The sequence below is a fragment of the Mycteria americana genome, chromosome 24, assembly GCF_035582795.1.
Source record: "Mycteria americana isolate JAX WOST 10 ecotype Jacksonville Zoo and Gardens chromosome 24, USCA_MyAme_1.0, whole genome shotgun sequence".
Classification (NCBI taxonomy): domain Eukaryota; kingdom Metazoa; phylum Chordata; class Aves; order Ciconiiformes; family Ciconiidae; genus Mycteria; species Mycteria americana.
The window spans coordinates 5677955-5705792 of NC_134388.1; the positions used below are offsets into that span (position 1 = coordinate 5677955).

The window sequence follows — 27838 nt, forward strand, 5'->3', positions numbered from 1 at the left end:
CAAGAGTTGAGCAGGCACGAAGAACTGCTGACTAAATTCCACTGCTAGTAGTTTAAGAGTCCACTGAGGCACAGCGTAAAGCCTGTATACTGATGTTAAGACATGATTTTCAAGGCTGCCAATTGATTTCTCATGAAAACACAAATTCACAAGAAACTTTTTTGTCAAAAGCAAAAAAAAAAAAAAAAAAAATGGAGACAGGCTTGTGTTTCTAATCCAAATGTACTTCTCTTTATTCAAACCAGGGGTAATCACTGGTTAGTGCAAAATGCACCTAAACCTTTTGCCTGAGGGAAATCTACATCTTAACAAGGCCTCCGTTAACCCCTAACGAAATCCACAGAGGATTTGAAAGCATTTGAAGCACAGATCTAACACTGCGCTTCGTAAGTGACTCTGTGCGTCAACAAGTCTGCACCTGCCTTGTTACCAGTTCTATACCATCAGGTAACAAAAGCAAAATACACTCAGTAGATTTCTTTTAACTCCCAGAGTTTCTGAACCATCCGCCCCACCGCTAATGTCAGGAGTAAGGGGGTTGCAGCTTACCCTCACTTCCAACAGTGCTAACGGAAACCCTGTTTTAAATTAAAAAATAAGCCAGCATACATAGTAGAAAATTTCTCTTAAAAATTTCACAATCTGTAAATGTATATATTTTTTTCTTTTAAACATAAAAGTTTACAATATACGGTAAAACAAAGGCTCAGGAAAAATAATTTCAAAAAAAAGAAACCTGAAGTTTTGAATTAAAGCTGAAGACATTTTTAAAACCCTGTAGTTTGAACCAGTGACATTTTCTTTATTTGTGCTGATGGGTTAGAGAAAGGAAAATATTTAAAAACTGCAGTCCAAACACCCACAGCTTTGCCTTCAGAAGCCATCTTCCCCCACCCCCCAAAAAAAATGTTGTTAGGTTTTTCTTCCATCAAGTATGTGATTGTCACAAGTTCAGAAGTCTGGGATTCCTGGGTTCAGCTGGTACCAGACATCCCTGGGTGGACAGAATTCCCTGATTGCCAGCCCACGCTAGCGCCTGTAGGGGTGAAATCCTTGCACGTTATGGTTCTGTCCTCGTCCAAAACCACTTCCTCCTGCGGGTGGGCCACTGGAGGGTTGCACCGAGGGGCCTCCATAGGGAGGGGGTTGCTGGCTGGGATCAGAGAAGCCTTGTCCAAAACCGCTCAAGTCTTGTCCATACCCTGGGGAGAAGGGGAAAGAGGCAGCAGAGTTAAGCTTCCAGTATCATCCACAGGCACAACAACAGAGGTGCAAATTCAGAACCTGGCACCGCTCCCCCCGCCATGCACGGCCTCAGGAACAACCGCCTCGGTCTAACACATGAAGATAAGCAGCTGCTTTCAGTTCTTGCAATTATCTACCTTCTCATACAGAAGAAACGGCAAAAAGCAGAACTGAACAGGTACGCAGAAAGGGTAGTTTTCACTTTTGAGGTAATCCTGCCCTGGCTGGTAGGTAAACTATCCTACTATGGCTGTTCAGAAGCTTGAAGTGGCTTGCAGGTTTGCTGTCAGCTCATTCTGAATAGTTTTTTGTTTTGTTTCAGGTTGGGTTGTTTTTTGGCTAAAAGCTAGCGCTGTCAGGTTCAGCAGAGATGAAGATGTAGCAAGGAAGTTTTTCCTGAAACCTCACAGCTATTACACTGCAGCACCTCAGACTGACTGCACAGTTATTCGACTCTGGCTTTGTACAGTCAGCTTCACCATCCTCCCTGGACAGTCAAAAAACTTCCTTTGCTGAAAAGACACACTGAAGAAGACAATCTTCAATTCCCTTTCAAAAACAGAGTACTGCTGCCTGAATATTTATTTTCATTAACTAATCAGCCTCTCTTTCAAGGAATACTCAATTCAAAAAATGTAAATTGAAAGATGAGGGGACAAAGTTGGCAAACCAGAATCCAGAAGGTTGTGGCTACTGCCCCCATTATATACTTTATAATGGAACCCTTGGTCTAAAGTTGTCCTTAGAAAGAACTAACTAAGTCCTTCTCCGAAAGCTCACTGCACGGGCAGGCTGAAGTATATTTGTTGCAAGTTCAAAAAACAAAGCTCCATTTCAAAACCTGACTATTGCTACTGCAGATGGTGGCGAAGACTTCTAACCCGGCTAGGGAGAAGCAGCAGTCGTAAGCAACTATAAAGCCCTTCTCCCACCTCCCCTACACCACCAAATGTGTCCGAGTTCAGTTAGTTTTAAGTCTGAATGGGTACTGTGTCTCAACTAAAGTTTACGCTAATGCATGCTGCACGTTAACATTTAACTTGTTATTCCTCAATCTGAGGAACTAAACCCTTCTCCTCTCCTGCCACACTGTCCTTCTGCCTACTCAGCGAGGCTGCGACCACCGCTCTGCACGTGATCCATGCCGAAGACCAGATTCAGAATAGGTGTAGAGTAAGCTGAATTTGGGGATAGGGAGAAAGGGTGAAGACAAAAGACTTGCTGCAATTCTTGCTGCCAATGAGAGACAACTAGATGTAAATTAAGAACACGGAGAAATTGAGAAATTTAATAAAAGTTCCCGTAATTAAATATGACTTTTAATCATAATAGTGGCATCACTGCAAGCCTCTGCCATGAAAGATGGTATTAAGAATCCTAATTACTAAGTACATTTCTGCAGTTCTGCTTCTCTTCTATGCAGGCTTAAATTGGGTTTAACTCTCTTAATCCAAAACAAAGTCTCTTAGCATGTCTTCAGTATATCAATTTCAAGCTCTGCCCGTTTCTCAGGACTTCCTACCACTAATGAGCCTTAACACACATCTATCGCAGGCCTCTCTCAGCTCAAAATGCTAATCCAGTCATTTTTTCAGACAGAGATAAGCAGGCAACCAAAAATACAATTTAGTTGTTTGCCAAGGGGTGACGCTCAGAGTAAGGAAAAAAAAAATCAAGTTATTCTCACTGTAGACTGCAGTGTTACAGCATTAAGTGGTGGAAACCACCGTTCTCAATTTGTTTATCACAAAGGAAACCTACAGCATAAACCTGAACAGCCAGACATTTAAGTACATATTTGTCTTCCCCCGCTTTCTTAATTCCTGCTGCAGCTCCCTGCTTGCACCAGCACCTCTACTCTCTAAGGGAGCTGTGCCGACCGTTACGGTTTTACAGTCTTGCTTAAGAACCTGAGCTCAGTTCGATTACACAGGATAAAGCCTCGCCAGCGCAGCAGCTTGGGAAGCGAACAGCAGCGTCACTCATACTTCAGTCGTGAGTTTTCACTTCAGCCAGCTAATGAACGTAAAGAACTGTATCGCCCTTACTCACAAAAGTAAACATTTGAGCCGCATTGTTCCCCCCCCCCTTAAAAGAGACCCTGCAAGAAACACAAGTTAATTTCCCAAACGCAGATATATCAAGAGCATTGGTTGTAAATAGGCACCACCTACCTAGGTTTCTCACTGCTCAGCCTGACCATAAGAGTGTAAACAAAGTATTGGCGCGTAGCCTGAAGGGTCTTGAGAATAGGTACCCAGCCCTAGTAAGAAATGAGGAGACCAGGGTGACGAACCCCAAGAGAGCCCTGTACAGAGATAATTTTTCAGGGTGAGGGAGACACACCCATGTTAGTGTTTAATTTACTAGTGTTTACATTCATCCTAGCTGTAAACATAGCAGCATTTAAGATGCTGTCAAGCCAGGACAAATCTTAAAATGCCACAATGATTAGATAACTCAGTGCCTCTTTAAAGCCCATAGCTTTATGCATTTATGTAAATACATGCAGACCAGCTAGACTGCCCATTGTACAGCAATGCTGCTAACTAATTTGCAATCACATGAAGTGCTACAGCTCTTTAAAAAACTTTAAAAGATTTTACACATAGCTTTACAAACAGGTGGACGATTCAGTGGTACTGTAGCATATTAAACACCTCTATCCCTGTTAGCACTTGTACTCGTAACAGCTTTCAGGCTAGAAAAGCACTCTTGAGGCAAGAGACTAACTGCAGTTGTGGTTTAAACAACTAACCTTCCCAGCGTTGTTCTTCAAAATGCAGTACACCACACACCTCTTCCTCCCTCCCCCCTCCCTACCCAGCACTCTTAAGAGACTAACAACACCAGAAATATTTCACTGGCAAAGAGGCTTCCTAGAATATACAAGAGGCAAGTGGTACTATACACACCAAATACTGCAATCCCTCCTCCCCAGTTTTTCCACTATGTTGGAAAGCAGATTTTTCCTAAACTTCCAACACATCCCAAATATTGGCTCCCCACTGAATATAAATGATTGTGCACAGATTTATACTTTACTTAGTAGGGTCCGCCCCCCTTCAAAAAGAGTCTGGAAAGAGACAAGTTCTGGCAAGACAAGAAAAACTTCCTCTTGAGTCACAAGGGCAAAGCTATCTATGCAAGCAACTGTGTTTATAACAAACAAATTGAAAAACATTTCAAATTCCTCAACATGAGAACACATGCTTGCTTTACAAACACATCAGAAAGGCTAATATTCCTTCAGAGTTTTACATTTTTGGAACTTCGAATAGCATCTATTTAAACAACTTTACGAAGTTTCAATAACATTTCATTTCATTTCCTAACAGTTTCTGCAGGCACTTTAAATGAAGCAGGCAGGCACTAACACACATGGAGAACTTGTTCAAGTGGGGAACAGTCTTAATCCATGGGCCTACTGCGTGCAAAAAGTTCACTTCAGAAATAAAACGGGACCAATTACAATCCCTTAAAAAAAAAACCAAACCAAACAAAAACAGTATGCCACAAACAGCTCTTTGGAGAACACTGCTCAAAAACAGGGCTGAGTGGCAGAGCGAGACAAGAACTCCCTCTCAGCTTCCACAGGGAGGAGCCAAAATTTTACTCAGGAGCACAAGCACTTGTCTAGCAATTTATTTTTTTGGTAGTACCGTCTGCCTGGCTTAAAACTTGTTACATCAGTGTCTTCTATCAGCTATCTGAAGCAGTTATCCATACAGCACAATTAAGCATTACACACTTCTGACAGAACTGTAACTTGAGATAGACAGGAAAGGAATGGAGGGAAGGGAGGAAAAGGCACGCAGCTTGGATTCTTATACCCCGTACTGCTTGCCTCTCGATGCTATTCCTCCTCTTGGAAGTCTGTTCTCCAATCTGATCAAAGTCAGTTACACAAAAAAAGTCAACTACAAGCTCCGTGAAGCTCTTGGAGAAAAAAAGTTTTAACTACAGATTCAGGGAGAGTGCAAATCAGTAACTTATCCTAGCAGTGCACAAGTCTCTGAAGACTATTTCACAGCATACAAGCAATGTTGTACAGTTGATTAAGAAAATACCCTCTGGCTAGAATACTCTGTGATTTAAGGATCACTTGAGAGCTGCTGGCTGGCATTCCCATCCTGAAGAGAAGTGCCTTCGGTGTTAGCAAACTGTTTCTGAACACTGACTTTCTACCCAAGTATAAAAGAAAAACAGGAAGGGGAGAAAGATCAAGCTGAGTTTATTTTATATGCAGTTACTTACCAAACTGACTATAAGGGAATTCTGGCTGAGCAGTTGGGGGTTTGCTCATGTCCTGAGTTGCCTGAGATGGTGGTGGTGGTGGTGGAAAAGCTAGTGGTGTTGCCCCTGGAGTGGCAGGCGGAGGGGGTACTCCAGGTGGGGCAAACTGGTCAGGTGGAGGAGGTGGAGCGCCATAACCAAAACCTGAAACACGAGGAACATACGATACATGTGAAAAGACATGGGTAAACACCATCCTGACTTCTTCCTTGGCTTTAGAGTACGATACAACTTTTTTTTTTTTTTAAATACTTGTAAGTCTATTCAAACCAAAACGTTTGTTACCTACAGCTGGCCATGCAGTAATTCACTCCTACACTTTTAGCAACCACTGTGGCTAAAAGACCCCAACAACATACCTTCTAACATGAAAAATCTCACCCCAAAGGAAGACTGCAGCCACATCAGCAACCAGCAAGGAGAAAGTGATAAAGTAGAAGTAGGGACCAAATCTGTGCACTTGCATGCGCATGTGAGAGACATGAGGAAGCCATATTAAAGATCGGGGGGGGGGGGGGGGGGGAGGACATCCCAAACAAATGGTTTCTTCGTAGCAGAACAAGCAACTCTAGATAACTGGGTGCTATTTTCTGCTTTCTTTTTTAAACCAGGTTTGTGACTAGACTTTTCAAAAAGCAGCCTGAGGGGGTAGATGCTAAAATCCTATTTACATTTCTAGTGCCAGTTGTGACCTTAATTCCTTAAGCTTCTCCAAAAATCCCAGCCTGTGTCTAGGCCAGGTCACCACACAGTAATGTCTAACCTTTCTCTCAGATGTCGTAATAGGGGTACACAATAAATCTACATTTGTTTAGCAACACAGGTTTAAAACAGAGAACATAAATGATTACTGCACCCAAGAAAAAACTAACCCAACTCACGGACAAAAATACTGATATAGTTAATTATAGCTCAGAATATACAATCCAGACAAAACATCTAAGGATAGCTGAAATATAGGGGAAAAAAATCCAAGTCCAGAGAAAGATGAGCAAAAGCTGAAAACTGAATCTGGTGATGGACTGTACTCAAACTCTTGTAGGTCACTTACTAAACGGCGGAGGGGTGCCATAGCCCTGTGGAAATCCTTGTGGAGGCGGGAATCCTCCAGGAGGGGTAGAGACTATGTATGAGGTAAATGGTGGTGGCGGTGGAGGAGCTCCTCTTCCTGGAGGAGGTGGTCCATATCCACCTAGAAAATTAAGAGAAACCAAGAACTAATGCAGCTTAATAATGAAAAGTTGCTGCTTATGTCAGCATCCTCTAGACGGGGTAAAGCTGTTTGATAGATTTCAGACGCAGTCTCAGCCTTCTGTGAATTCTTACTTTGGGAAATATTTGTCCTCCAAGTATCCCTACTGTAAATAACTGCAGTTTAGAATGTAATTCCTTGATAACAAATTAGTGTGGTTGGCAACAGCAGGATGTATGTCAGCTCCCATTACCCATTTGTTAAGAATACACTATCTTCTCCTTCGTTCTTTCAGGACAAATTCAATCAAGCTGTTAAATGTAGGTTAAATACTACACAAATCCACAAATCCCTGTGAATTCTTAAAGAAACCGCACCCTCGCTCAGTAGAATTTTTCTTTTAAAATTGGTCCCATATAATGTACTTACCAATTGCCTGTCCAGCTGGCACCCACATCCCTAAAACAGAACAAAAAAAGCAACTTATGCATGCATTGAAGCTCCATCCTGTGAAACAGGAATGATTCAAAAGAAAGTCGATCTTGCTCTGGGCTCTGGAATAGACTGGGTATCCTCCCAGTGTCCCTTACAAATCTATTTTTATGGCCCAAGAAACAGTCTTGGACTATTTCTGAATATGCAATTCTGAAAAGACTCTGAATCATTCAGCAAATAACACATAGAAGAGACAGCAGTCTCCAAACTCAAATCAGATGGAATGTTCAAGAGCTGTGAGCATAGCAAGTGCAAGAAACTGTACTAGTAGAAAGAACAAAAATACTCAGAATCACAGCAGACCACACATCCGAGGCATTTTTAATATACTACCAGGTTTATCCTAGTTATTCTTGAAGTTTTTGAACCATAAAAACATCGTCTTCTGCATTCGTTGCAGCATTAAGATTGAAAGATAAATGCATTTATGTTTTACATTAATCTTTCCATTAGATCAGATATCATTTTCTCTACAAATAACCACATTGAAAATAATCTAGTTTCGCAATTTGCGCGGTTGCAGATTAGCACATCTGTGCAGAATGTCAAAGCCTCAGCTGCAGCTTTCAAGTTAATAAGCACCATGGGGAAACAAGCAATCCCTCCACTGAGGTATCATCTATTGTGGCAATAGATGAAGCGGTGACACTCCCGTTAGCCCCCCAGGTGAAAATTTCTCATATATCAGAGCAAGCAAGTTCTGTTCCGTCAAACGCAACTCAATTATACCACCGTATTTCTCCATAAGTTATCAAAACTGTCTTTGGATGAACTCAGCATATTTATCCTGTCTACAAAATCTTGTGGGGGTTATAGCCATCAAGCCCAAAACACATGGCTGCTCCTTTCAGCCCTGAAGGGTTCAAGCTAAATCAAGAAAATTATATACAGTAAGTGCTCCCCTGCACCACTGCTAGCCCCATAGCTGCTTGTTATTTTTCCAGGCTACATTAAGCAATAAAATCCAAAGACAAGACCATCTGTTTTTCTCTCATCCCTTTCAAATTTTACTTATAACTTCCTCTGAAACTGCCTCATCCTTGAAAACCCATATTTCAACAAAAAAATTTCATTAGGGTCTCAGGCAGGCCACAATCCCACAGCTGGAGTCACAACTTGAGCTGCTGAGCTTTCGCAACACCTTCTCCGCACTACCGAAAACCATGCGGATTCTAGCTGGGGAGAGGCAGAACCAAACAGAACAGGCCAAGCACTGCCTGGGACACACACTAGACTCAGCACAACCCACTGGCTTCTGCCCTATGAAACAAAGGTTTTTGGGAAAAGAATTGAAGGAACAATCTCAGCAGACCTGGGAAGGACTGATGTGTGGAATTTTAGTTCCGCTATCAATAATCCAGCACAGCCACAGCATTGATAAACCTGGGAATGCTGTCATTTGCCAGTAAGAGCAAATTACCAGTAAGCTGTAAAGGCAAGACTCTCTTGCGACAGTGACTCCGAGACGACTAAAGCAGTACCTTGAGGGCCATATCCTTGTTGCCAGGTCGGAGGGGGCTGACCTGCCCAGCCATTGGCAGCACTTGGCATGATCCTGCTTCCCCACTGACTGGCACCGGGCGGCCCTGGAGTTTGGCTTTTGCTATCACGAGGCTCTGCGCGTTTCACCTCCACCTAAACAAACAGAGTCGCCATTTAGGAGAGATGGTGCAGGTTAATATACCCCCCTTCCCTTCACACACACCCTTAATTACACTTAAGACTACACTTAGCATCTTATGACTTATGTCTAAATACTTAATTATTAAACTTAAGGCCAGTAATTTAAAATGTTTCTCAGGTACAATATATATGATGGTAAGACATTACAAGTCCTACTATTGAGGTATTTCAAGTAAAACACATCCTACAAATCACTTCTGTTTCATCATAGTACAGTATTCATTGGCTTTAATCTTAAAACAGCAGTACCCTCTTACAACGGCTCTTCACTTAAAAAAAGCACAATCTTTTAAATTATTTACATACTAATTTAACATTTAAGGCAGGAGTTACAAAGCTGACATTTGCAGTAAAAAAAGAACTTTGAGTAAAGAGTACGCTCTGAAAAAGGGTACTAATGCTTTAACCATTCAAACATGTTTGGGGTCCGTTTGAAGTTACAGTTTAAACCCACCCCATCTAACTACAATTTCAGCTCTGCTCATACCTGAGAAACACACATTTGTTTGTTTGGTTTTTTGTTTGTTTGTTTTTAAACTTAGATTTTATTTAAATGTCTAATGGAAGATAAAGACTTACCTTCCCCAGGCTAACGCTTAAAGAATCTCAATTAACTCAAACAATGTCAGAGGGAATGGATGTGATAAGAGAATCTTACATTACATCTAACAAAAAAGTAAACAAACATGCAAGTAATAAAAATGGACAGTTGAGTCAATAAGAAGCAAATCTTCATACTGTGTTAAGTCAGTGACAAAAGCCCTCCTGTTTTTAAAATTAGTAAGCCACAGTGCTTAACTTATTTTATTCAAAGATAAAATGTCCTAGTGTTCCAAGCCATCGAATAAGTGCATTTGACCTACTTAAAATAAGCTGCACATTCAATATAAACCTCTCAAAAAAATCCAGTTTCTGATTTAATGAAACACTCTCAGCACTCATGCATGCTGAATTAAAGTCTTTTTTATTTTATGATTAATTTTAATGGGTGCCAGAGTACAAAGAAAATAAATCTCAATCATCAATGGGCCTGAGTAGTATGGAAAATAAAGTATTCAGAATTCTTCCTGCCATGTCTTAAAAACCATTCATGTCAGAGAACAAACAGGAAACAGGCACAAGGCAAGGACAAAGCCCCCCGCCCCCACCCCGCTGCAGATGCCCCAAGGACATGAGACATGACAGTAACCAAATCTCTGTCAGCTGAAGGCCCTTCCAGAGAGGAACCAAGGGAATTTTTCAAAGGACTCAAATTAATGAGTCTTAACACATTTGCCTTGAGGGAATTCAGTTATTGCTTACAAAAGCAGAGTCCTTCTTGCAATTTTAATTTTTTTTTCCTTTCAACAACATATGGATTCATTTCGGCAATACCTTTTTAATTACCAAAAAGAAAGAGATACCATTTTTAAAGTAGGCATTATTAGTCAATGAAGAGAGCGGAGTATCTGGAGTTCATTAATCTATGTGGAAGAATCCCATTAATTTTTCAGTGCACATTTGGAAGCGGTGAACTGCCAAACTGAGGACTGAAAAATCCCTGTGCAATATTCTTAGCACCGAGGTTAAAATTCTACGCCTGCCTAAAGCCCAGTTTACACCAAGAAATGAGGCATCTCTGTTGCTCCTAGCTGAAAAAACACTGCATATTTCTGCTTTTTATGTCATTGAAAGGGAAAAAAAAGGGGGAGGGGAGGGGGGCAAAAATAGATTATTTCATTTTGGTACTGAGATTGTTTGGGAAACAATGGAGAACTCTGAATTAGTGCTTACGTACTCTGAAAACCGGCAGCATAAGAGGTGACATTTCGAAGGCTCACCAGGGTTCTCCATACTTTCCCAGACCCACTACAGCAGACGTACCGCCCTTTGTTCCTATTTGTATCTAGCATGCTGCTTTGCGATGTGACCTCATTTAAGTGGTTCATGTAAGTTTAAGGCAATTCCAAGGAAAGATCAGAGGACGTACACAGGATATAGATAGTTCATACATTTACCCATGTAAATTTACTGCTGTCAGCGCATTCTGCTCACAACTGGGAGTGCTCGCTGCTCACAAGAGGAAAATACTAGTAATCAAGAACATACACTAATGTTCTTGATTACACAAGCACATTTCTTCATTTGCTTCATTTCCATTATTAGGAAATCAGCCCACCCCTCAACCCCAAAACAAGTTCATAGGAATAAAAAGCATTATATACTGCACAGTTAATCAAAATTCCACTGATACGCAAGAATATATCCCCTGCTAGCTAAATAAATGCTTATGAAATATCAGCACATATAGAGACCTTAAAAGACAATGCAAAATTATACAATGCAATAACTTAAGGAAAGTGACAGTGTTCTTGTGTTTCCTTGGAATCTGTTCACTCTAAGGTTAGCAGTTTTAACGCTTACTTTAAAAAACCGTGGGTGTACTGTAAAGCTGCAAGGACTTTAAATTTACCAGAATTTCCTGTGGTTAATTTTTCTTTAAGAAGTTGCTACTTTCTCTGTATAAACCTTGGGTGTCCTGCAACAATTTACTTTGCTTTTAGTTTTTTTTCCACAGGTACAAGCAGGTTCCTTGCTGAGTGACATCAAAGCAAGCCTAAAAAATTCCTCCCTATCAAACATCCATTTGCTGACAACACAGTATGAAGATGAAACAACCAGAGGTCACTTAACTGCATTGTGGTTAAATACTATATAGAGTACGTGGGTTTGTATCAAAGTTTCACAGTAAGTGACCCAATTTTTTAAAAAACCAATCCTTCATGATGTTTTTTCTTTTTCTTTTTAAGTTTAAGATTACATAAAGTAGATTGTCTCACACCACCTCAAAATTTGAGTATCAAATACACATCTGAAGGAGTGGTATCTTAAACCAAGCCTTGAACAACTCAGATTTCATTGGGACTCTGATTTTCAACAGCTGGAAACAACTAACTTCCATTCTTGCAACTAAGCAGTGCTCAAAACAAAGCTAGCCATCATCAACGCCGTGTCATGTAAGCTAAGCTCAGCCAGAGCAGCCCCCCAGGTCTGTCAGCACAAGGCCTTACCCAAAACAAAACAGCCCACAGCCTGAGCTCTCAGGCTCTCAAGATCCATCTCTTCTATGGGCTAAGCCACAAGCTAACTGCCTCTCTCGCCTGTTTAAGCAAACTCAGAAGACTTTCCCCACCTTCATGGATAAAGCCTCGAATTTGGACATACATGCTCTCCCGCCTAACTGAATCAATAACTTTTATTCACCAGTGAAATTGCTAGTTGCCCAAGACTTGGTTCTTTCTTAAGGTAAAATAAAACTACAACTACACACTTTTTTGCCCATGATGTCGTGAAAATGCATGTTGACAGCCTGGTCCACTGATTGTTCGTCCTCGAAAGTAATAAATCCAAAACCTAGCCAACGACGAAGAGTGAATCAAGGTAGCAGGGTGTTGTGACACAAAACAGGATGATGAACAGTATTAGGGGCGGACCAAGGGTTCAAGCAGGGGTTTCAGATAACCGAGACTTGTGTTAAATTTTCAAAAAAAGTCAATCTGAGAAAATTGCAATGGATACTTCCTGTAATTAGGCAATTAATGCCTCATCTTGGTTTCACACATGCAACTTACAAACTGAGCTTGTTAACTATCTTTCAGTTTGATTGTATTCCTAACCCACCTACCAGGAAATGGAAAAAAAGTGCTAATATAGTCAGAAATAGAACTGCACCACATGATTAAAACCAAAATACTTGTGGGACAGCAGATTCAAGTCAAGCAACTTTGCTGCTCCTATCTGTGATTCAGACTAGGTTCCCAAGGAAAACCTATTACCTCCCTGTTCCCCAAAGCTGCAAAGCAACTTCCTCCCATCCCTTATCCCGCTCTTCCAATTAGGGAATATTTTCCGTGGAAAGTAAGAAAGTTGTCTTTGAAATGTAGCTGTTAAAGCATGAAAAATTTTACCACTCCATGGATGAATGAGAAGCTTCAGAAACTAACAACCTAGATCAGAGGTTCTCAAGTTTTCCACGCCTTAGAAAAAACACATAATAGACATTACTCCTTCCAACACAGCAACCCTGCCAACTAAAGAAGTGCTGCTTACACAGAATGCGATACTTGCCGTCACGTCCCTTAATCTATTTTATTTCTTATATTTCCTGCTGCTTTTCTCTTTAAGATCTATGCAACACTTCTCAGTCCCTCTTTTTGCCCAAGACATTGCTAACTGCTCCAGATCCCCAAGGGTAGCTCATTCCCTTTTATCTGCCCATAGCCCTAGACGGTGGCAGCTCAGCTGAATCCAGCAGCTTTTGAAAAGGTTGTGGGGGAGTGTCTGATGTCTGTAGAAGATGCTGGAAAAGAGGCAAAGCCCCAGGACTAAATCGCTTTTTGAGGTCACACTTTGAGAACCACTGCACTTAGGTTGTAGCTGCCGATACTGCCGAGAGAGTGGCAAAATAGTGGTTAATCTCACAGAACACGGAGGCTGGTTCATGCCATCAACCACTCGTTGCTGGTGTAACAACCAAATCCCAGGAAAGGTAAGAAAACATGCAGTACATAAATTGTGCCATTCTTTAGATTAGCTAAGGGCAGAGCAATAAAAATTAGAAAGAAAAACGAGGTGCGGCATCAAAAGCATATGGAACATGGATGCATTTCTGCTTTTCTGAAACCCAAGATTTCCCCCTTGGTTTGCATTTTGCTTTGCAGCTAGTGCTGACAGCAGCCATATATTGCTCTAAAGCGTTAAACAGAAATACAGTATCTATAACAGTTAGTGTCTCTCTAAGCTTATCCAACTGGGTTGGGTAAGCCCAAAGAGGCCTATTGTAGAGAAAGTTTATATATATAAAAAAATACACAAAGATACAGGCCAAAATAGATTCCAGCAGGTCAAATTCTGCTGTCAGCAACAAGAGCAAAAGACATCACTAAAATAAACTTAAAATAAAAAGGAAAAAACTTAGCATTTCCCACACACAAGAGACTGGCAGTATAAACGAAGTTTTGTTGACCTGTGATGAAAGCAGCCTCAAAATTGAGAGCAGCATTTCATCACAATATATTTGTCTGAGGTTAACTAGAAATCTAAGTATTAGAGCCAAAAGAAAAGTATTTGTATTTAAATCACACATTTAGTATTACAGCCTTTACCTAAAAAGACATGGGAAAGAAAAATGATGGATACCATCTACATATGAAGGTTGCTCGTTTAACTTGATTCCAAGAAGACTGAAGGAGGGGAATAGATTGTGGGATGGGGATGGGGTTTGGAGGGGGAGAAGGAAGGAGAGTAAGAGGTCATTGAGGAAGCCAGTAAAGAAAAAAAAAGGATTTAAAAGGGTCAAACACCACAAGATAAGGAACAGTGAAGAAATCAGAGTACAATACACAGCAAAATTCCAACAACATGAAATTTTAAATACAGTAAAAGCGATGAATTCTATCATCTAGTAGCTTTATTTTTTGAAGGACAGGACTTTATTGAAGACTAGAGAAACTAATTGCATTTAGCAGGAATCCAAGTGGACTACCGAACAGAGCAATGACGCTGGTTTGCAGCCAAGGGGAAGAAGAGAACAAACACAGCAAGAACCTGTAAATTACTTCACAGTTGTTGGTTTAGCCAAGAATAGAAAGCATGAGAAGCAGAGACTGCAACAAAGCCACTGTTTCTTTTAAGATGCAGAGAGGCTGGCTGCGCTTAGACTTGGGACTCTGAAAGGAATGTTGATGAAAGCGCTGCTTGCAGGAGAGCTAACAGAAGTAGGTAGGGACTGCGAGTAAGCAAAGACGACTTGGATACTTGAAGACACACAGCCGGCTCCTCAAGGGCATCACTGTAGCTCTGACGCTACCCGAGAATCTGGTTCCCAGTGTGAGAAGCTGAAGGTAGATGAACGAACACTACAGGGATTAGTAACAGAGATAAATTTTCCGTCCTCCTACCAGCAAACTAGTAAAATGACATGCAGTAAGGGGTCTGTTCAAAATGCAAGGATGGGAAAGTTAATGGAAGAAGGCAAAATTCAGAATGGTATGAGTAGAAGATGGCAGTGAATCGGCCTTTTAAATTTTATAAATATGTAGTCATTTAGGTATGGTGTTAAAAGGACAAGTGTATAGACTGAGTAGCACTCTATGCAACAGAATACAGATCAGAGAGAGAAGGCAAGCGGAAGAGTGTTCTGGGACGCATGGCCAGGAGTACCGAGTACAAACTATGAGGAATTTTTCCTAGCACACCCCCAGGGACTAACAAGGCCATTTTTGGAGATGACAGTTAGTTACCACACTACGTAAAAGAATGTAACAGAAAAAAAAGGAAAGCCAGAGCCACAGGATTCAGGAACACTGCTTAAGAAGTCAGATGAATTAAGGGAGAAAGTATTCTGCAGTACATCTGCACACTGGATGGAGACAGAGGTTTTCAAACCTGCACACGTCTGTCACTTCGGCTTTAAGCTACCACCTAGGAAGTGGATCCAAAGCCCTCTTTTTTTTTTTTTTTTTTTTTTTTTTAGTATAGCATTAAGCAGAGAAGCCATTAATTGAGACCAGGATTAATCCAGACCAGGCATGATGTTTTAGTACCTTTTGCTCAGAGGCTGCAAGGCTGGGATTAAGTATTACAAAGATATAGATGATACAATAATTACTGAAATATTTCAGAACTTCAACCACCAATTGTACTCAGATGCCCGTATCTTTGCCTCCACTGCCTCCTCTATTTAAAATCAGATGCTCTAGAGCATTTAAATAGATGAATTTATGTTCTGCTTAAACAAAAAGTATCTGTTGAAAGAAGATTAAGATAGCTAAAGCAAGAAAACAAAAAAACAAATATATTGAAACTTCGTTTACACTCCAATAAAAGACAAAGCCCGTCCCTCCTCTGACTGTGGAACTGGCCTGTACCTCTGTGATAAATTATCACCTAGAGAGAAGAAATCTAAAGAGATATCGTTAATCACAGTCAAACAATTCACAGAGAGAAAAGAAAAAAAAAGAACTTACTTAACATTACCATACTTTACTATGAAACACTTAAATATGTCACTAAGGATGTATGTCTAAATTAAAAATAAAACTAAGACTTAACAGCTTAATAAATATGAAGTGAAGAATATATTTCTTAATAATGAGTCAGAAGAGAAATGAAAGTTCAGATGGCAAACTATTCTCTAGCATGTAGAACATGCTACAAGGTGGTCAGTGCAACTAAGCTTCACGTATTTAAAATATTGCCTCTTAATTGTCAAACAGATGACAGATGCAATGGAAGGTGGATGACGTGAAACTTGCTTCATATTTTGACCAAAGGTTACCAACTTGATTAAATAGTCTAGTGAAACATCCAGTTCTTTTTTTTTTTCCTCTTAAAAAAGCAGTCTAGCATACAGGGATTATACGTCCCAATTAAAATATATATATATTTCAGAATTATTTTGTGTAGTTCAAGAAGTGTTTTTCTTTCATTTTGAGTGAAGCCATTTAAGCAAAACAAAAGGCGTATAATGGATGGATTCTGTTCTAATCTCATGTTCAGAAGTACTCTGAACTGGAGTATCCCCCCCATGCAATTACAGACATCAACATACCTTTCATGTAGAACAGGAGGAAAGGCTGCTCATTTTTTTCCCCCCCCAATAATACCTTAAGCCACAGGAGCGGCTCGAGAATCAAATTTCATTCAACTAAAAAACTAGCAAAAAACCCATAAATGAACATGAAACATCTGACTTTAAATGCACAGATACCAACTAAAGCTGCAGATGAAGAGTCTAGACTCTAAGTGATATTTGCCCAGTGAATTATTCTTTTTCCTGAGGCAACATAGAAAAAAAAAAAAGTCTACCTTTTCTGATGGTGTGAAATAGTTTGCCATCTGACTATAGGAGAGTATGAAGAAATTTCAAGGACAAACTAGATCAGCCTTTACCTCGGGGCCTCTGTTTCTCTGCGTCATAGATCATTACAACTTCAGTGACCTGGAAGAGAGAAGGGAAATTCTACTAACTGTGCTACCAGGGGAGTGTTATAAACAGTTACTACAGGCTGGTTTCCCGCACTCTATCCACAAAGCACAATTAAATGCTCGATGTAGCCATCAATACCAGGCTGTCCCAGTGCAGTGCAAACAAATTGGGAATATTGCTCTTTATGGGAGTTGTAGAAAAGCCTGAGTTCATCTGTTCTGAAAAGCTGCTACATCGTGGCTTTTTAAGGTCTCATCACACTTAAGATTTTAATCTAGCATTAAGGTCGCTATGCTGTTTATACCCACACTATAGCCTATAAAAAAACCCCCAAAGGTTTCTGGTTTTCAACATACTATTCATCAGTGTAGCTTCTTAAAAGATTACTTTTTCCATTTTTAAACATTTTCACTCTCAACATGAAAAGCAGCTTTAACTCCAAACACGTTTAAGAATTTGTATGGCTTCTCTGAATTACTTACTTGAATATCAGTGTGGCACAGAGTACCAGTTATAACTTGAAGCATTAAACAGCATTACCAAAATACCCCTAAGTTATGGATGATCAGTATCCGTGTGATTTTAACTTTAAAAAAAAAAAAAAACCACACACACACAAAAAAGGAAAATGCAAGCTGTTCGAGGGCTTCAAGATTTTTTTCAGAATAAGCACCACCGTGAGCTACAACTTAAGCAAAACCAGAGGTGTAACATTTATGTCAGAGGCAATATTAAAACAGCTGAAAGGAACTGCCTTTCAGTTTCTCAGATGCAGAAAAGCAGTCACAAAATGTGTGTGACCTCATGGAATCACATCTTCTCCTTCAAGTCAATCTTGGGATGTTTTTTACTAGAATCCCCTGAATTAGCTTAAAATCTGACGTAAATTCACCGTTTACTTACAGCTAGAAAACACACTTTTCAACTTATTACACGATACACACTTGAATATATCCTACTGGATGCTAACAGCTGAGCTGTATTTGGGGATTATGCCATGTGACAGTGCCAGATTTGTTCCCCACTGGTACATTTGGATCCCCTTCTTCACAGTGGTCTTATTTACCAAGTAATTACCATGTCCAAGAATCAGTGCCTGCTTTTGCCTCTTAACAAAACATATATAAGAGCCTCTACTTCTCCAAAGATAACTAATTAAGAACGCTACACAGACTCCCCAATTTCTACACTATTGTTAAAGTTCTACTACTTACTTTTAAAGGCACTTACACTTAATGGCTGTTGCCTTCTATATTTGGTGGAACATAACCCTGTATCTCCCAAGCCATCCAGAGGTCAGAATTGGAAAGCCAAAAGTCTGCGAGGAAGAGCCTTTAGAAATTATGCTCCACAGATGTGGAACATGCTCCCCCATTTTTATTTACAAGTCTACTGCAGCCTTTCAAACTAAAGAAACAGTTGTTAGCCATTGCCTTTTATTTTTTTTTTTAATTATCTTAATCAGATTTTAAACACAGTACTGTTGATAAACTTAGCCACTTGAGAAAGAATCGACAAATCCTTTGCTGCCACTAAGAAGAGATCTTAGAGAAAGGTGATTAGAAAAAAAGTATCAAAAGAACACACTAAATGCCACTCAAAGATGGCAAGTTCACATCCGCTGGCACAGTCTTGAATTTAACTCAGACAATCTTTAAGTTTCTCAAACTTATTCACAGCTGAATTTAGTAATTTAGTTCAATAGTTTACCATCTTAAAGGGGCAATGGTATTTGGGATAAATGGGAATTAGAACTAAATAGAAAAAACCACCAAAATCAGAAGATATAGTCATTTCAGTTTGAGGTTACAAACTGAATTAAAAACAGGTGTATAATGTGAGTAGTTCATCTCTAGAATGGAGGTTCTAGGGACAACAGAACTCAGCTGATTCCAGATGATGATTTAAAAGCAACTACTGTTACCAAAATAATGGCAGGAGACTGCAAGGTTTAACCTATCTGTACACATAGTCAAAGACGAGATCTTAGACGTAAGCTCACTGAAGTACTTGCTGTTCCCCCCCCCCCCCCCAATTAAACAACAATTTTTTAATTGCTGAGCTGTAAGTTATCAATTGAAAAGAGAAAAAAATTATTCTTAAGCCAACTCAACTCAGGAGTTTTTGCAAGAAGGGAACAGAATAATGCACCAGGTAGACTTAAACAAGAGGAGACAGAAGCAGCAAAGTAAGTTACATATCAGAGCAATAGATTTTGACAAACAGCAAGATACATTTCAAGATGATGAACGTTTACTACAGTTTATCACAAAATGCTTCAATATGTCCCTACAGCAGTTTGTCTAAATTAACCCAAAATTTGACAGCTTGACGAAATCTGAGAAAAGGCAGTGGGGAGGGAAAGCATCTTGCAACCGACTGATAACTGCCATCATGCTGAATGACTCACCACTCCGAATTTCTTGAAGTATTCCCTGAGCTCTGTCTCGCCACAGTTATGAGGAATCCCACCAACAAAAATTTTATTTGATTTATTGTTATCGCTCCTGGATCCTTTCTGCTAAATCAAGGAGGAAAAAATTCAGTCAGGAGGACAATAAAGTTGGCTACTTCGATCATTTTACACTTAAACATGAACAATGCTCTCTTGCAGGTTGAGGGGGAGCCATCTCCAGGCTTGAAGTCTCCTAAGTCATTACAGTGAAACAACTGCGTGTTCAGAGCTCAGAAGTTTAGCGTCCACAGTTATAACCCAGTCTCTGTTCTTCAGAAGATCAGAAAACTAGGGACTGTGTTCTGAGGCCATTTACTCATTTTCTAATGAAATCATATTAACCCGCAGGGTGTGAAGTAGGCTGGAAAAGAGCATCAGTCCCGTGAGTGCACTTCCAGACACTTGTTTCAAGATTTGAAGAACTCAACTAAAAGTACTGCTAAGAGCTTAAGAAAATACCACACCCGCAAACTGAGTTTGACACAAACACAAAATGTGCATTAACACTGTATTGTACTGGGAGTCCTACCACAGAAATCTAAGTAGAAGACATTTTTCAGAAATAAAATTTACACTCAAGGCCTGCATACTGACTCCTGATTTTAAAACATGGATATAACCCAAGTGAATTCAATTAAACTGCTAGCAGGTAAGCCAAAACTTGGAAAACAGGCAGGATACACCAAGTATCTTTCCTTACCCATCCTTCCTTCGGTCGTGTCCTTTCTGGTTGCATCCCCCTAGGTGTACATGGCTTTGGATCAATCTGGAAGAAGTTCCAGTTTGGTCAGATCTCAGTGTGCAGAATATTGTTCTAAAAGTTACGTTTATGGCAGCTGAACACAGCACTGCTGAAATCCAACTCCTCAGATCAAAGCTATCGTCAATACATCGCTTCTACAACGTGACACAAATCAGTGAGTTAAAGCTGTCTTACAATAAATAATTAAAACCAACAACCAGGTAACTTTTATATTATCCAGTCTGCAAATAAGAAGCCAGAATTTAAAACAGATCTTTGGAGCAGAAAGTTCTGAAGCAGAAAAAAAAAAAGCCAAAACACAAAAGCAACTTACATTTCGGCCATCTAACGTATGAGGTCTACTGGCCAGTACTGTTCCCACACAGTTGGGATCTTTAAATTTGACAAATCCAAATCCTCGAGACTGGTTTGTTGTTTTGTCTTTCATTATTACACAGTCTACAACTTCTCCATACTGGGAGAAGTAGCTACGAAGAGTTTCTGTTAAAAAAAAAGCATATATTAAACAGAACCAGATATTAACTTTAACCAGGCTGTGTTTGCAATCATGAGACATAAGACAAGCAACCAGCTAAAAAAGTTCAAACTCATCTTTTGAAAATGGTTAAATTTTACTTCCTCTGAACAAATGGTATATACTGCTTTATTTCACTCACATACAAGAGAAGTAGCATCACAGCAAAACAATGATAAAAAATTGTCATCTTCCAAGTTGACAAAAACTTCAATACCAAACACTGATAGAAAATATAAACCCCAAAGTGATTAACATATATTTGAACTCTCTCCACAGAAAATGTTATCCATTAACAGAAGAGAGCAGTACAATCTCATCCAAATCTTCCTACCACAGTCCTGTCTGTTAAAAAGCTGTGCATCTGTACATTGTTTTGCTGTTCACAAAGGCCTGGCTCAACAACTGTAGAATACATAGCTTACCTTGTGTTGTACTCCAGTCCAAGCCACCCACAAACAGTTTTCTGCAATTGAAGCATACAGCAGTTTTAGGGTGCTACAAGACAGATGCTTCATTTAACGCAGAAGTCAGCTATTCTGAAGAGGTCTGGCAGTACTGAGGCCTCCAAAATACACTACAAAGCCTGTTCTTCACTAGAATTCACTATTCTTTGGGACAATTACCTTCTGTTTCATGAAGATACACAGAAAAGTGAAGCATCTGTTTTGTGTGCCACAAGCATGAACAGAGACTGTAAGCTTATCACAGGAATACATTTTATTATTTTATGCAAAGAGAAGACAAAAATATCAGAAAAGCCTAAATTCCTCCAAACTTCTTATTCCCAGGTATTTGAGAAGGCAGTGTTGCTTTGAGAAATCATTACAATAGCCAGAAGAAAAAAAAAAAACAACATAGAACATCACACGAGGTACATTTACTCACTCTTTTGGGGCAGAAAGGAGTTCCAGCATAGAACACTTCATAGTTCAGAAAAATACATACAAAGCATCACTAAAATTATTTGAAAAGCGATCTGAGAACACCATTATAAAATCATTCTACCTGGTTACCCCCCCCCCCCCATCCAAATGGGATGTTTGGATTCCTGTCAAGGCCTGGATCATGAGCTCTAAGTTACTTACACAACTTCTCTGAGCAACAGAGGAAAACAGCTGCAGGGTCCACGCAGTTCCAATTTAAGGACAGAAACAAAATCCAAAACTTCTGAGATGAAGCAAACCGACAGAAAACCAGACATCCTAGTTTAAGTACCCGAGCCCATTCCATTAACTGCTTTAATCCCAGGTTAATGATCAAGAGCTGTACACAGTCTTGTATTAGGCCTCCAAAACCAAGTTCAAAGAACAGCTGGGCTATCCTGCGTCCATTTGCTACCTAACACTGAGCATTACCAGAAAGATAACTGACAACCAAAACAGGTTAAAAAAATAACACCAGACTCTGAAGTTTACACACTTGACATTGCCATCTCCTACATTTAGAGGTATCGTCATATGAAAAATAACACCACGCGTTGAAGTTATTTAATACCAACTTACAAATAATAAGCAACGTAAGTGCGTCTGCCCTGAGATGATGTGGCCAACTTTCACGTGCCAGAAGGTCAAAGCCCAACGGGAATCACAGCTAAAAGAACCAGACTCCACACAAAGGAATGCTGAACTAGATGCAGCGGTTGGATTCGGGCATCACCTGGAATTTCTGTACTTGTTCTCTAGCTGCATAATTGGGTAAAACAGAAAGCATATGAGGGGTTTTCCCCTCCTCTGATCAAAAAAGCTTAAGTTAGCCCTCAGGCTTCCTTGGCCCTGTGTTCTCAAAGCACTGTCCTGGTAAAGAAAAGTCCTTAAACTGCTGATTAAAACAAACAAAACCCCTTCATCCACTCCTTTTATGTGTTACTCCCTCGCTCACCTAGAAAGACCAGTCAGAATCACTTTTGTCTACCATTATCTTCTAAAAGAAAGCAAAAGTAGAATTACCAAGTTCAAGTCTAAGATAAAAGGTAAACTTGTGAGGCAAGTACTAAATAACAGAGTAGGACTAATTCAGCAATTAGTTGTGAAACCATTTCACAATCTAGTTTAGAGATATCTCCAAATGGATGAGAAAGTCATGGCTAAAACCCAAACTAAACTCCACACTTAAAACTTCAGTCAAATCTGAAGCAACCCCATCTTCTGAAAAGAGCATCCAAATCCGCACCATTTCATGTCAGAGCACGCCAAAGTACTCAGGCAAGTGCACAAAGAGGAGCAGCAAGATGCCAGACTGCCTGCTCTGCAACTCTTTTATCAACTTCAGGGTGTGACAAAACTTCCAGGCAGAGTAATTTACTCCATAATTAAAGGTTAGTTCAAAGCCACCTCAACGCTTGGCCCTTTTCAGTAAGAAGCACCAACTCAAAAGCTCTTCTGTTAATAGCTTTCGGGTCTGCACAGACAAGTGCTGGGATAGTTTATCTTCGGAGGATGCCCTCTATTTCTCTTATCAGTCCTCAAAGAGAGGAACCACAGCCTGCTTTGTCTTCTAGGTCTTCTACTCACCCACAGATAAATCTGAGTATAGCTGCAGCTGAGCTGAGGCTGGGAAGTAGTGCACCTTCCCTTAAAGGGAGGGAGGAAGTTGAGGTTCTCCTAACAACTACAAAAATTTAAACTTCCTCTCACCTGCTTTTTTCAGGAGCAGAAACTGCAGTAAGAAATCAGCCACCCCCCAGTGAGAAGCGCTGCTGGTGCGCGAGGAGCATCAGTGAAGCAAAAGCCTTGCACCTAGAAGGTCCTGCATAGCAGGGCAGCTGCAGAAGAAACCAGCAGCCCCTTTCCACTTTGATTCATTTCTCTGTGATACAGCATCATATCATGCCCCTTACGCAACAGCCAGCAGTGACTAAACCAATGCCTTAAGAGTGCAGGTACACTACACATGAAAATAAGGGGTGACTAAATTCAGTATTACATGGTACATACAAGTCTCGTTCCATTGAGGGAAATTTTATTTCTAAGTCACTAGTTGAGTGTCACCCAAGTCTTATCTTTCAAAAAAAAAAAAAAAAAAGAAAAAAAAAGAAAAAAGAGACCAACTGTTAAGCACAGATCAAAGCATCTTCTTAAGCAGGCCAGAAAATAACTGAACTACTAACGTGCAAAGAAAGTACAGTCTTCCCAGCGTTGCAGAAGACAGTGGCTGCATCTGCTCCTGCATCACCATCACGCTTCTGATAAAGCACAAGCAGGGCATTTCATCCATTACCAACCCTCTCTGAAAGCAGGCCTGTTTTCTCCTTGCATGTTTCAGGATGACGAAGTTTTCCTCAAGGACTGGAAAGCTCCCCCCACCTCCCTCTACTGGCAAAGGCGTCGCTCGTGGCACCGGTGCCAAGAGCTCAGTCGACACCAGGTTCTCAGCAACAGGTCGTCTTCTGGGAACAGCCAAACTTCACCCGACAGTCGTCACCACACGCAGACTTCCTGGGAGCTGCCACGACTGTCCCTTTACTACCTCTCCCCTCCACATACAGGACACACGCAGAAATCTGTGTGCTCTTTCTTCTGCCAATATTTTAGGGAACGTTCTTTTAGGGGAAGTTCATTATTTTAGGGAAAGTTTAGGGAAATAACTATTTCCTAAAAGCAAAGCAAAAAATAACCGCCCTAATGCTACTCAGATTAAAGTTTTGATGGCCGTGACTGTGTGTTAGCTACATTTTCTCAACCAACTGTATTTTGGGATTTTTTTTTTTTTTTAACTACATTTGATAGCTTGGTATATAAGATCAATCTAAAAATACCAGTTGCATTCTGACAGGACATCAAGCTGTCTGCAGGGAAGGAGGACTCCCCACAGTCAGTGGTCATTGAAACCTCCCAACTCCATTATTAATTATTTGTAGTCACCCTACATACATTTAAACAAACAAAAAAGCAGGGTTGCCTAAGGTCAACTACAGCAGCTGTATGTAAATACATGGCTTCTATTTATATGCACACTATAGAACGCCAAAAGCCGGGACTACCCTGGCCTTTGACTCCTCCACAGCCTGGTTCGAACACACTGAGCAAATGCAAGAGTTAACTAATCCCTACCCAACACAAAAATCCAGACGCAATACTGTACCAGACAGCTGTCAGAGGCAAGACAGTCGTATGAAATAATGGGAGCGTTCGTTCCCCTGCATTCAGCTTGCATCACCAGCCCGTTCACGAGGCCTTACGCATGCTGCCTCCTGTAAACTTTTTGTTCCAACAGTTTACGGGCTGGTAGTTATTAAAATTATGCTATCAGTTTGAGCCTGCTGACATCACTGTCCTCATACCTAGTTATAGCACCCTCAAAAACATACACCTCCATAAAGCTACATATGTACGCTGCAGTGTTAGAAGGCTGCTCTAGTCCATCCCCAACAGAACATAAAGCAATTCCCCGGCACGAGCCTGATGAGAACACAAAACACTAGCCTATTTCTTCCCGGCATGAATGGCACGACGGTGCGCACTGCGCACCAGTAAGGGAAAGACGCCGACAGTCACAGGACACCCGAAGCAGCAGCGTTCCTCGCAGTGCTCCGTTGGGGAGCAGGAAGCAGAATGATGACTCTTCAGAAGTTACAGTACGTGTAATAAGTTTTAACCAAGTTTCACGAACCCACGTGTTCCGCTTCAACTATTTCCTGACAAAATTTTACTTGCTAATTTATTCTTTTCTACCATAAACGTATCCGTCACTGAAGCAGATAATCCCAGAATTAGTAACAAAGCATGCACAGGTATTTTAGAAGTGCCAAAACTCAACAAAACCACAAACTCTTTGCCTCTGTAAAATAATCCAGCAGTTTGAGTAACAGCTACCATTCCTCTCAGCACAGTCCCAACGAGCTACATCCTGTAGGACAGGAGGATCTCAGAGCAGCACTTTCTTTCACCCAAAATAGTCCCAAGTACTAATTACAACGAATAACGCTCGTAAGGCCCTACCTACTCATAGCAACACGACTGCAAGGCCTACAGCCTTCGTAAGTATTATTTTTTCTTAACTTAACATCTCTGTCTAGAAGAGTGGTTAAATTCAGAACTTCCTATAAAGACTTGCATCTCACAACGGCTTTCAAAACAGAGCTTCCTTCACACAGCTACAGGCAGCTGATGAAAACTGCAGTTTATTCTACACTTTCACCTTTCCCTTTGAGCACTTTTGGGGGAGGAGAATAAAGACAATTAACATCTCTGATTAAAATCCAATCCTTTCAAATCTGCTTACAACTCAGAAGGATCAAAATCTAAGCAGTATGCAACTGGGAACAAGCTCTGTGGCAACCGGGCCTGCTCAGGATGAAAGCTGACAATATTTCTTTGAGTAACTTGTACCCTGCACTCACCTACAGTTCCAGAACAGCGGCACACAGGAGGCTGCTCATCAGGTCTCTCATAAGGCACTAGACAGTTATTAAGGCCCAGGACCAAATAAAAATAATTTCAGAGCAAAACCTACACATTTAAACACGCCTCATGCAATACGTGTTGTTTGTCGCAACGTGTTATATTCAAAACAGTTGTCCTGCCTCTTGTATTTTTCAGACTGTACAAATTAAGAGCACGCACAGTAAATAAGCATCTTACTACGCACTGGAGACAGCACAAGAACGGAAGACTGGTTCACGTCCACTCTAGTTTCAGAAAAGGTGACCGCTTACGAGGCGCGTGTTCTGTGCCAAAACTTGTAGTGAAAGCTAAGCAGCCAATCGTGGGGGTTTTTTTTATTTTCTTTTTGCTGCTTTCAGTTCTAACGTGCCAAGTCTACAGTCTCACCATGTAAATGTCGCTTAGGCTTTAGAATACAAGCACTGAAGTACAACCATCCTAAACACGTCGCAGAAGAGCTAGACCTATGTCAGGCTATCAGCTTGAAGAAGCCACAAAATCTCTGGGAGGCCTTTAAAGCCAGACCAGCTTCTTCTGACCGAGATGCCGCCCGCGCCTAAGGACAGCTAGCAGGAGGCTGGCTGAGCGGAGGGGAAGTTCGGAAGGGCAGCGAGGCGCAGCGCAAGGGCTCCTCTGCGGCACAGGGGAGGGAAGCGAGGGGCGAGGGGAGGCTCCCGCCCGCCGCCTTTGTCCTGCCGTTCCTCCGCTGAAGAGCGAAGGTCTCTGCCCCACGGCCCCGCCGGCCCTCGGCCCCTCCGGGGACAGGGGGGGGAAGCCCTGATGAGTCACCGGAACAAAGTCAACGGCGGGTTCTACACCCCCTCCCCTCGTTAGCAACGGAGAAGGGGAAAACAAACCGGCCCCCCCCTCGCCCCCCCACGGCGGGGCCGGGCCGGGGCTCCCGGGAGGCCGCGGGAAGCGCCGCGGGTGACCTTGGGCCGCGCGCACCTGCCGCCGCCGCCGCAGCCCGGCGCGGGCCGGTCACGTGGGGGGGGGGGGGGGGGGGGCACCCTCCCGGTCCGCAGGGGCCCAGCATGGCGGACGGGACCGGCGGCGGGCGGACGGGACCGGCGGCGGGCGGGCGCGCCCCCCCCCTCCGGAAGCCCCGGCGCGGCCCTCGCCTCAGGGCGCAGGAAAGGGGGGCCGGACCCCCGCCCCTCCCCCGCCCCGCCGCCTCCTCAGGCGGCCGCCCCCCCCCTCCTCACCCGATCTCGTCGGCGCCTCCCACGCTGTTCATGGCGGCGGCTCCTCGGCGGTATCCGGGGCCGCGCCCGGCTCTTCCCTCCGGCGGCGGCGGCGACACCAGCGGCAGGTCGCGGGCTGCGGGCGGGCGCTCCTCGCCGTCCGGCCGTGCCCCGTTCCCCCCCCCCCCCGCGCTCCCGAGCTGCGCAACGGCCGCCCCCGGCCCGGCCCGGCCCCCCCCGCCGCGCGCTCGCGCTCCCTCAGCGCCGCCAACCGCCGCTGCGCGCGCACCTGCCCTCGCTACGGGGTCTCCGGGGCCGCGCCCAGGGAGGGGCGGGGCGGAGCGGCGCGGCGCGCGGGGGCCGACGGGAAGGGCAGTCCGCCCGCCCCACGTGCGGCCGCGGTGCTCGGCGCTGCACCGGGGGGGGGGGGGGTGCGGGTCCGCCGGGCCTGCCCCGCTCCCCCCGGCCCGGGGCCTGGCTCAGCGCCGCCTGCAGCCCCCCGGGACCAGCCCTTCCTCCCCGTCCGGTGCAGCCCGGCTCCGCCGTGGGGGGGGTCCGGGTCACCCCTGCCGCGCACAGCGCTGTGCACGGAGGAGCGTGGGGCGGGGCGCTGTGCGCGGCCCCGGTGCGTGGCCTAGCGTGGAGCGTGGCACCGTGC

At 42.4% G+C, this 27838-nt stretch overlaps 1 protein-coding gene across 5 annotated transcripts; it reads right to left on the bottom strand.

Annotated features, from left to right (window-relative positions):
• Positions 1-203: 203 nt before the first annotated feature.
• Positions 204-27376, bottom strand: DAZAP1 (DAZ associated protein 1). 5 transcript variants are annotated; one of them, XM_075524460.1, is made up of 13 exons: positions 27202-27376; positions 21038-21078; positions 20412-20578; positions 20036-20101; positions 19291-19401; positions 16844-16892; positions 12222-12304; positions 8710-8863; positions 7163-7192; positions 6593-6733; positions 5503-5685; positions 3420-3553; positions 1064-1202 (listed from the first exon to the last, which is right to left on the bottom strand). In XM_075524460.1, the coding sequence occupies exons 1-12, from the start codon at positions 27231-27233 to the stop codon at positions 3429-3431; spliced, it is 1182 nt and encodes a 393-aa protein (XP_075380575.1). In that variant the 5' UTR covers positions 27234-27376; the 3' UTR covers positions 1064-1202; positions 3420-3428. The 5 variants fall into 5 exon arrangements, with proteins under 5 accessions (XP_075380574.1, XP_075380573.1, XP_075380577.1 ...); XM_075524461.1 differs by having other exon boundaries at positions 3420-3508; positions 27202-27375; XM_075524459.1 differs by lacking the exon at positions 3420-3553 and having other exon boundaries at positions 204-1202; positions 19291-19398; positions 27202-27372.
• Between the last annotated feature and the right edge of the window lie 462 nt (positions 27377-27838).

Excerpts from the sequence above, each read along its gene's own strand:
- DAZAP1 (XM_075524458.1), bottom strand. The coding sequence starts at position 27,233 with ATGAACAGCGTGGGAGGCGCCGACGAGATCGG. Across the intron at positions 20,102-20,411 it reads ATACGTTAGATGGCCGAAAT|ATTGATCCAAAGCCATGTAC; the intron begins GTAAGTTGCTTT and ends AACTTCTTCCAG. Across the intron at positions 6,734-7,162 it reads GCCAGCTGGACAGGCAATTG|GTGGATATGGACCACCTCCT; the intron begins GTAAGTACATTA and ends TTAATTTTCTAG.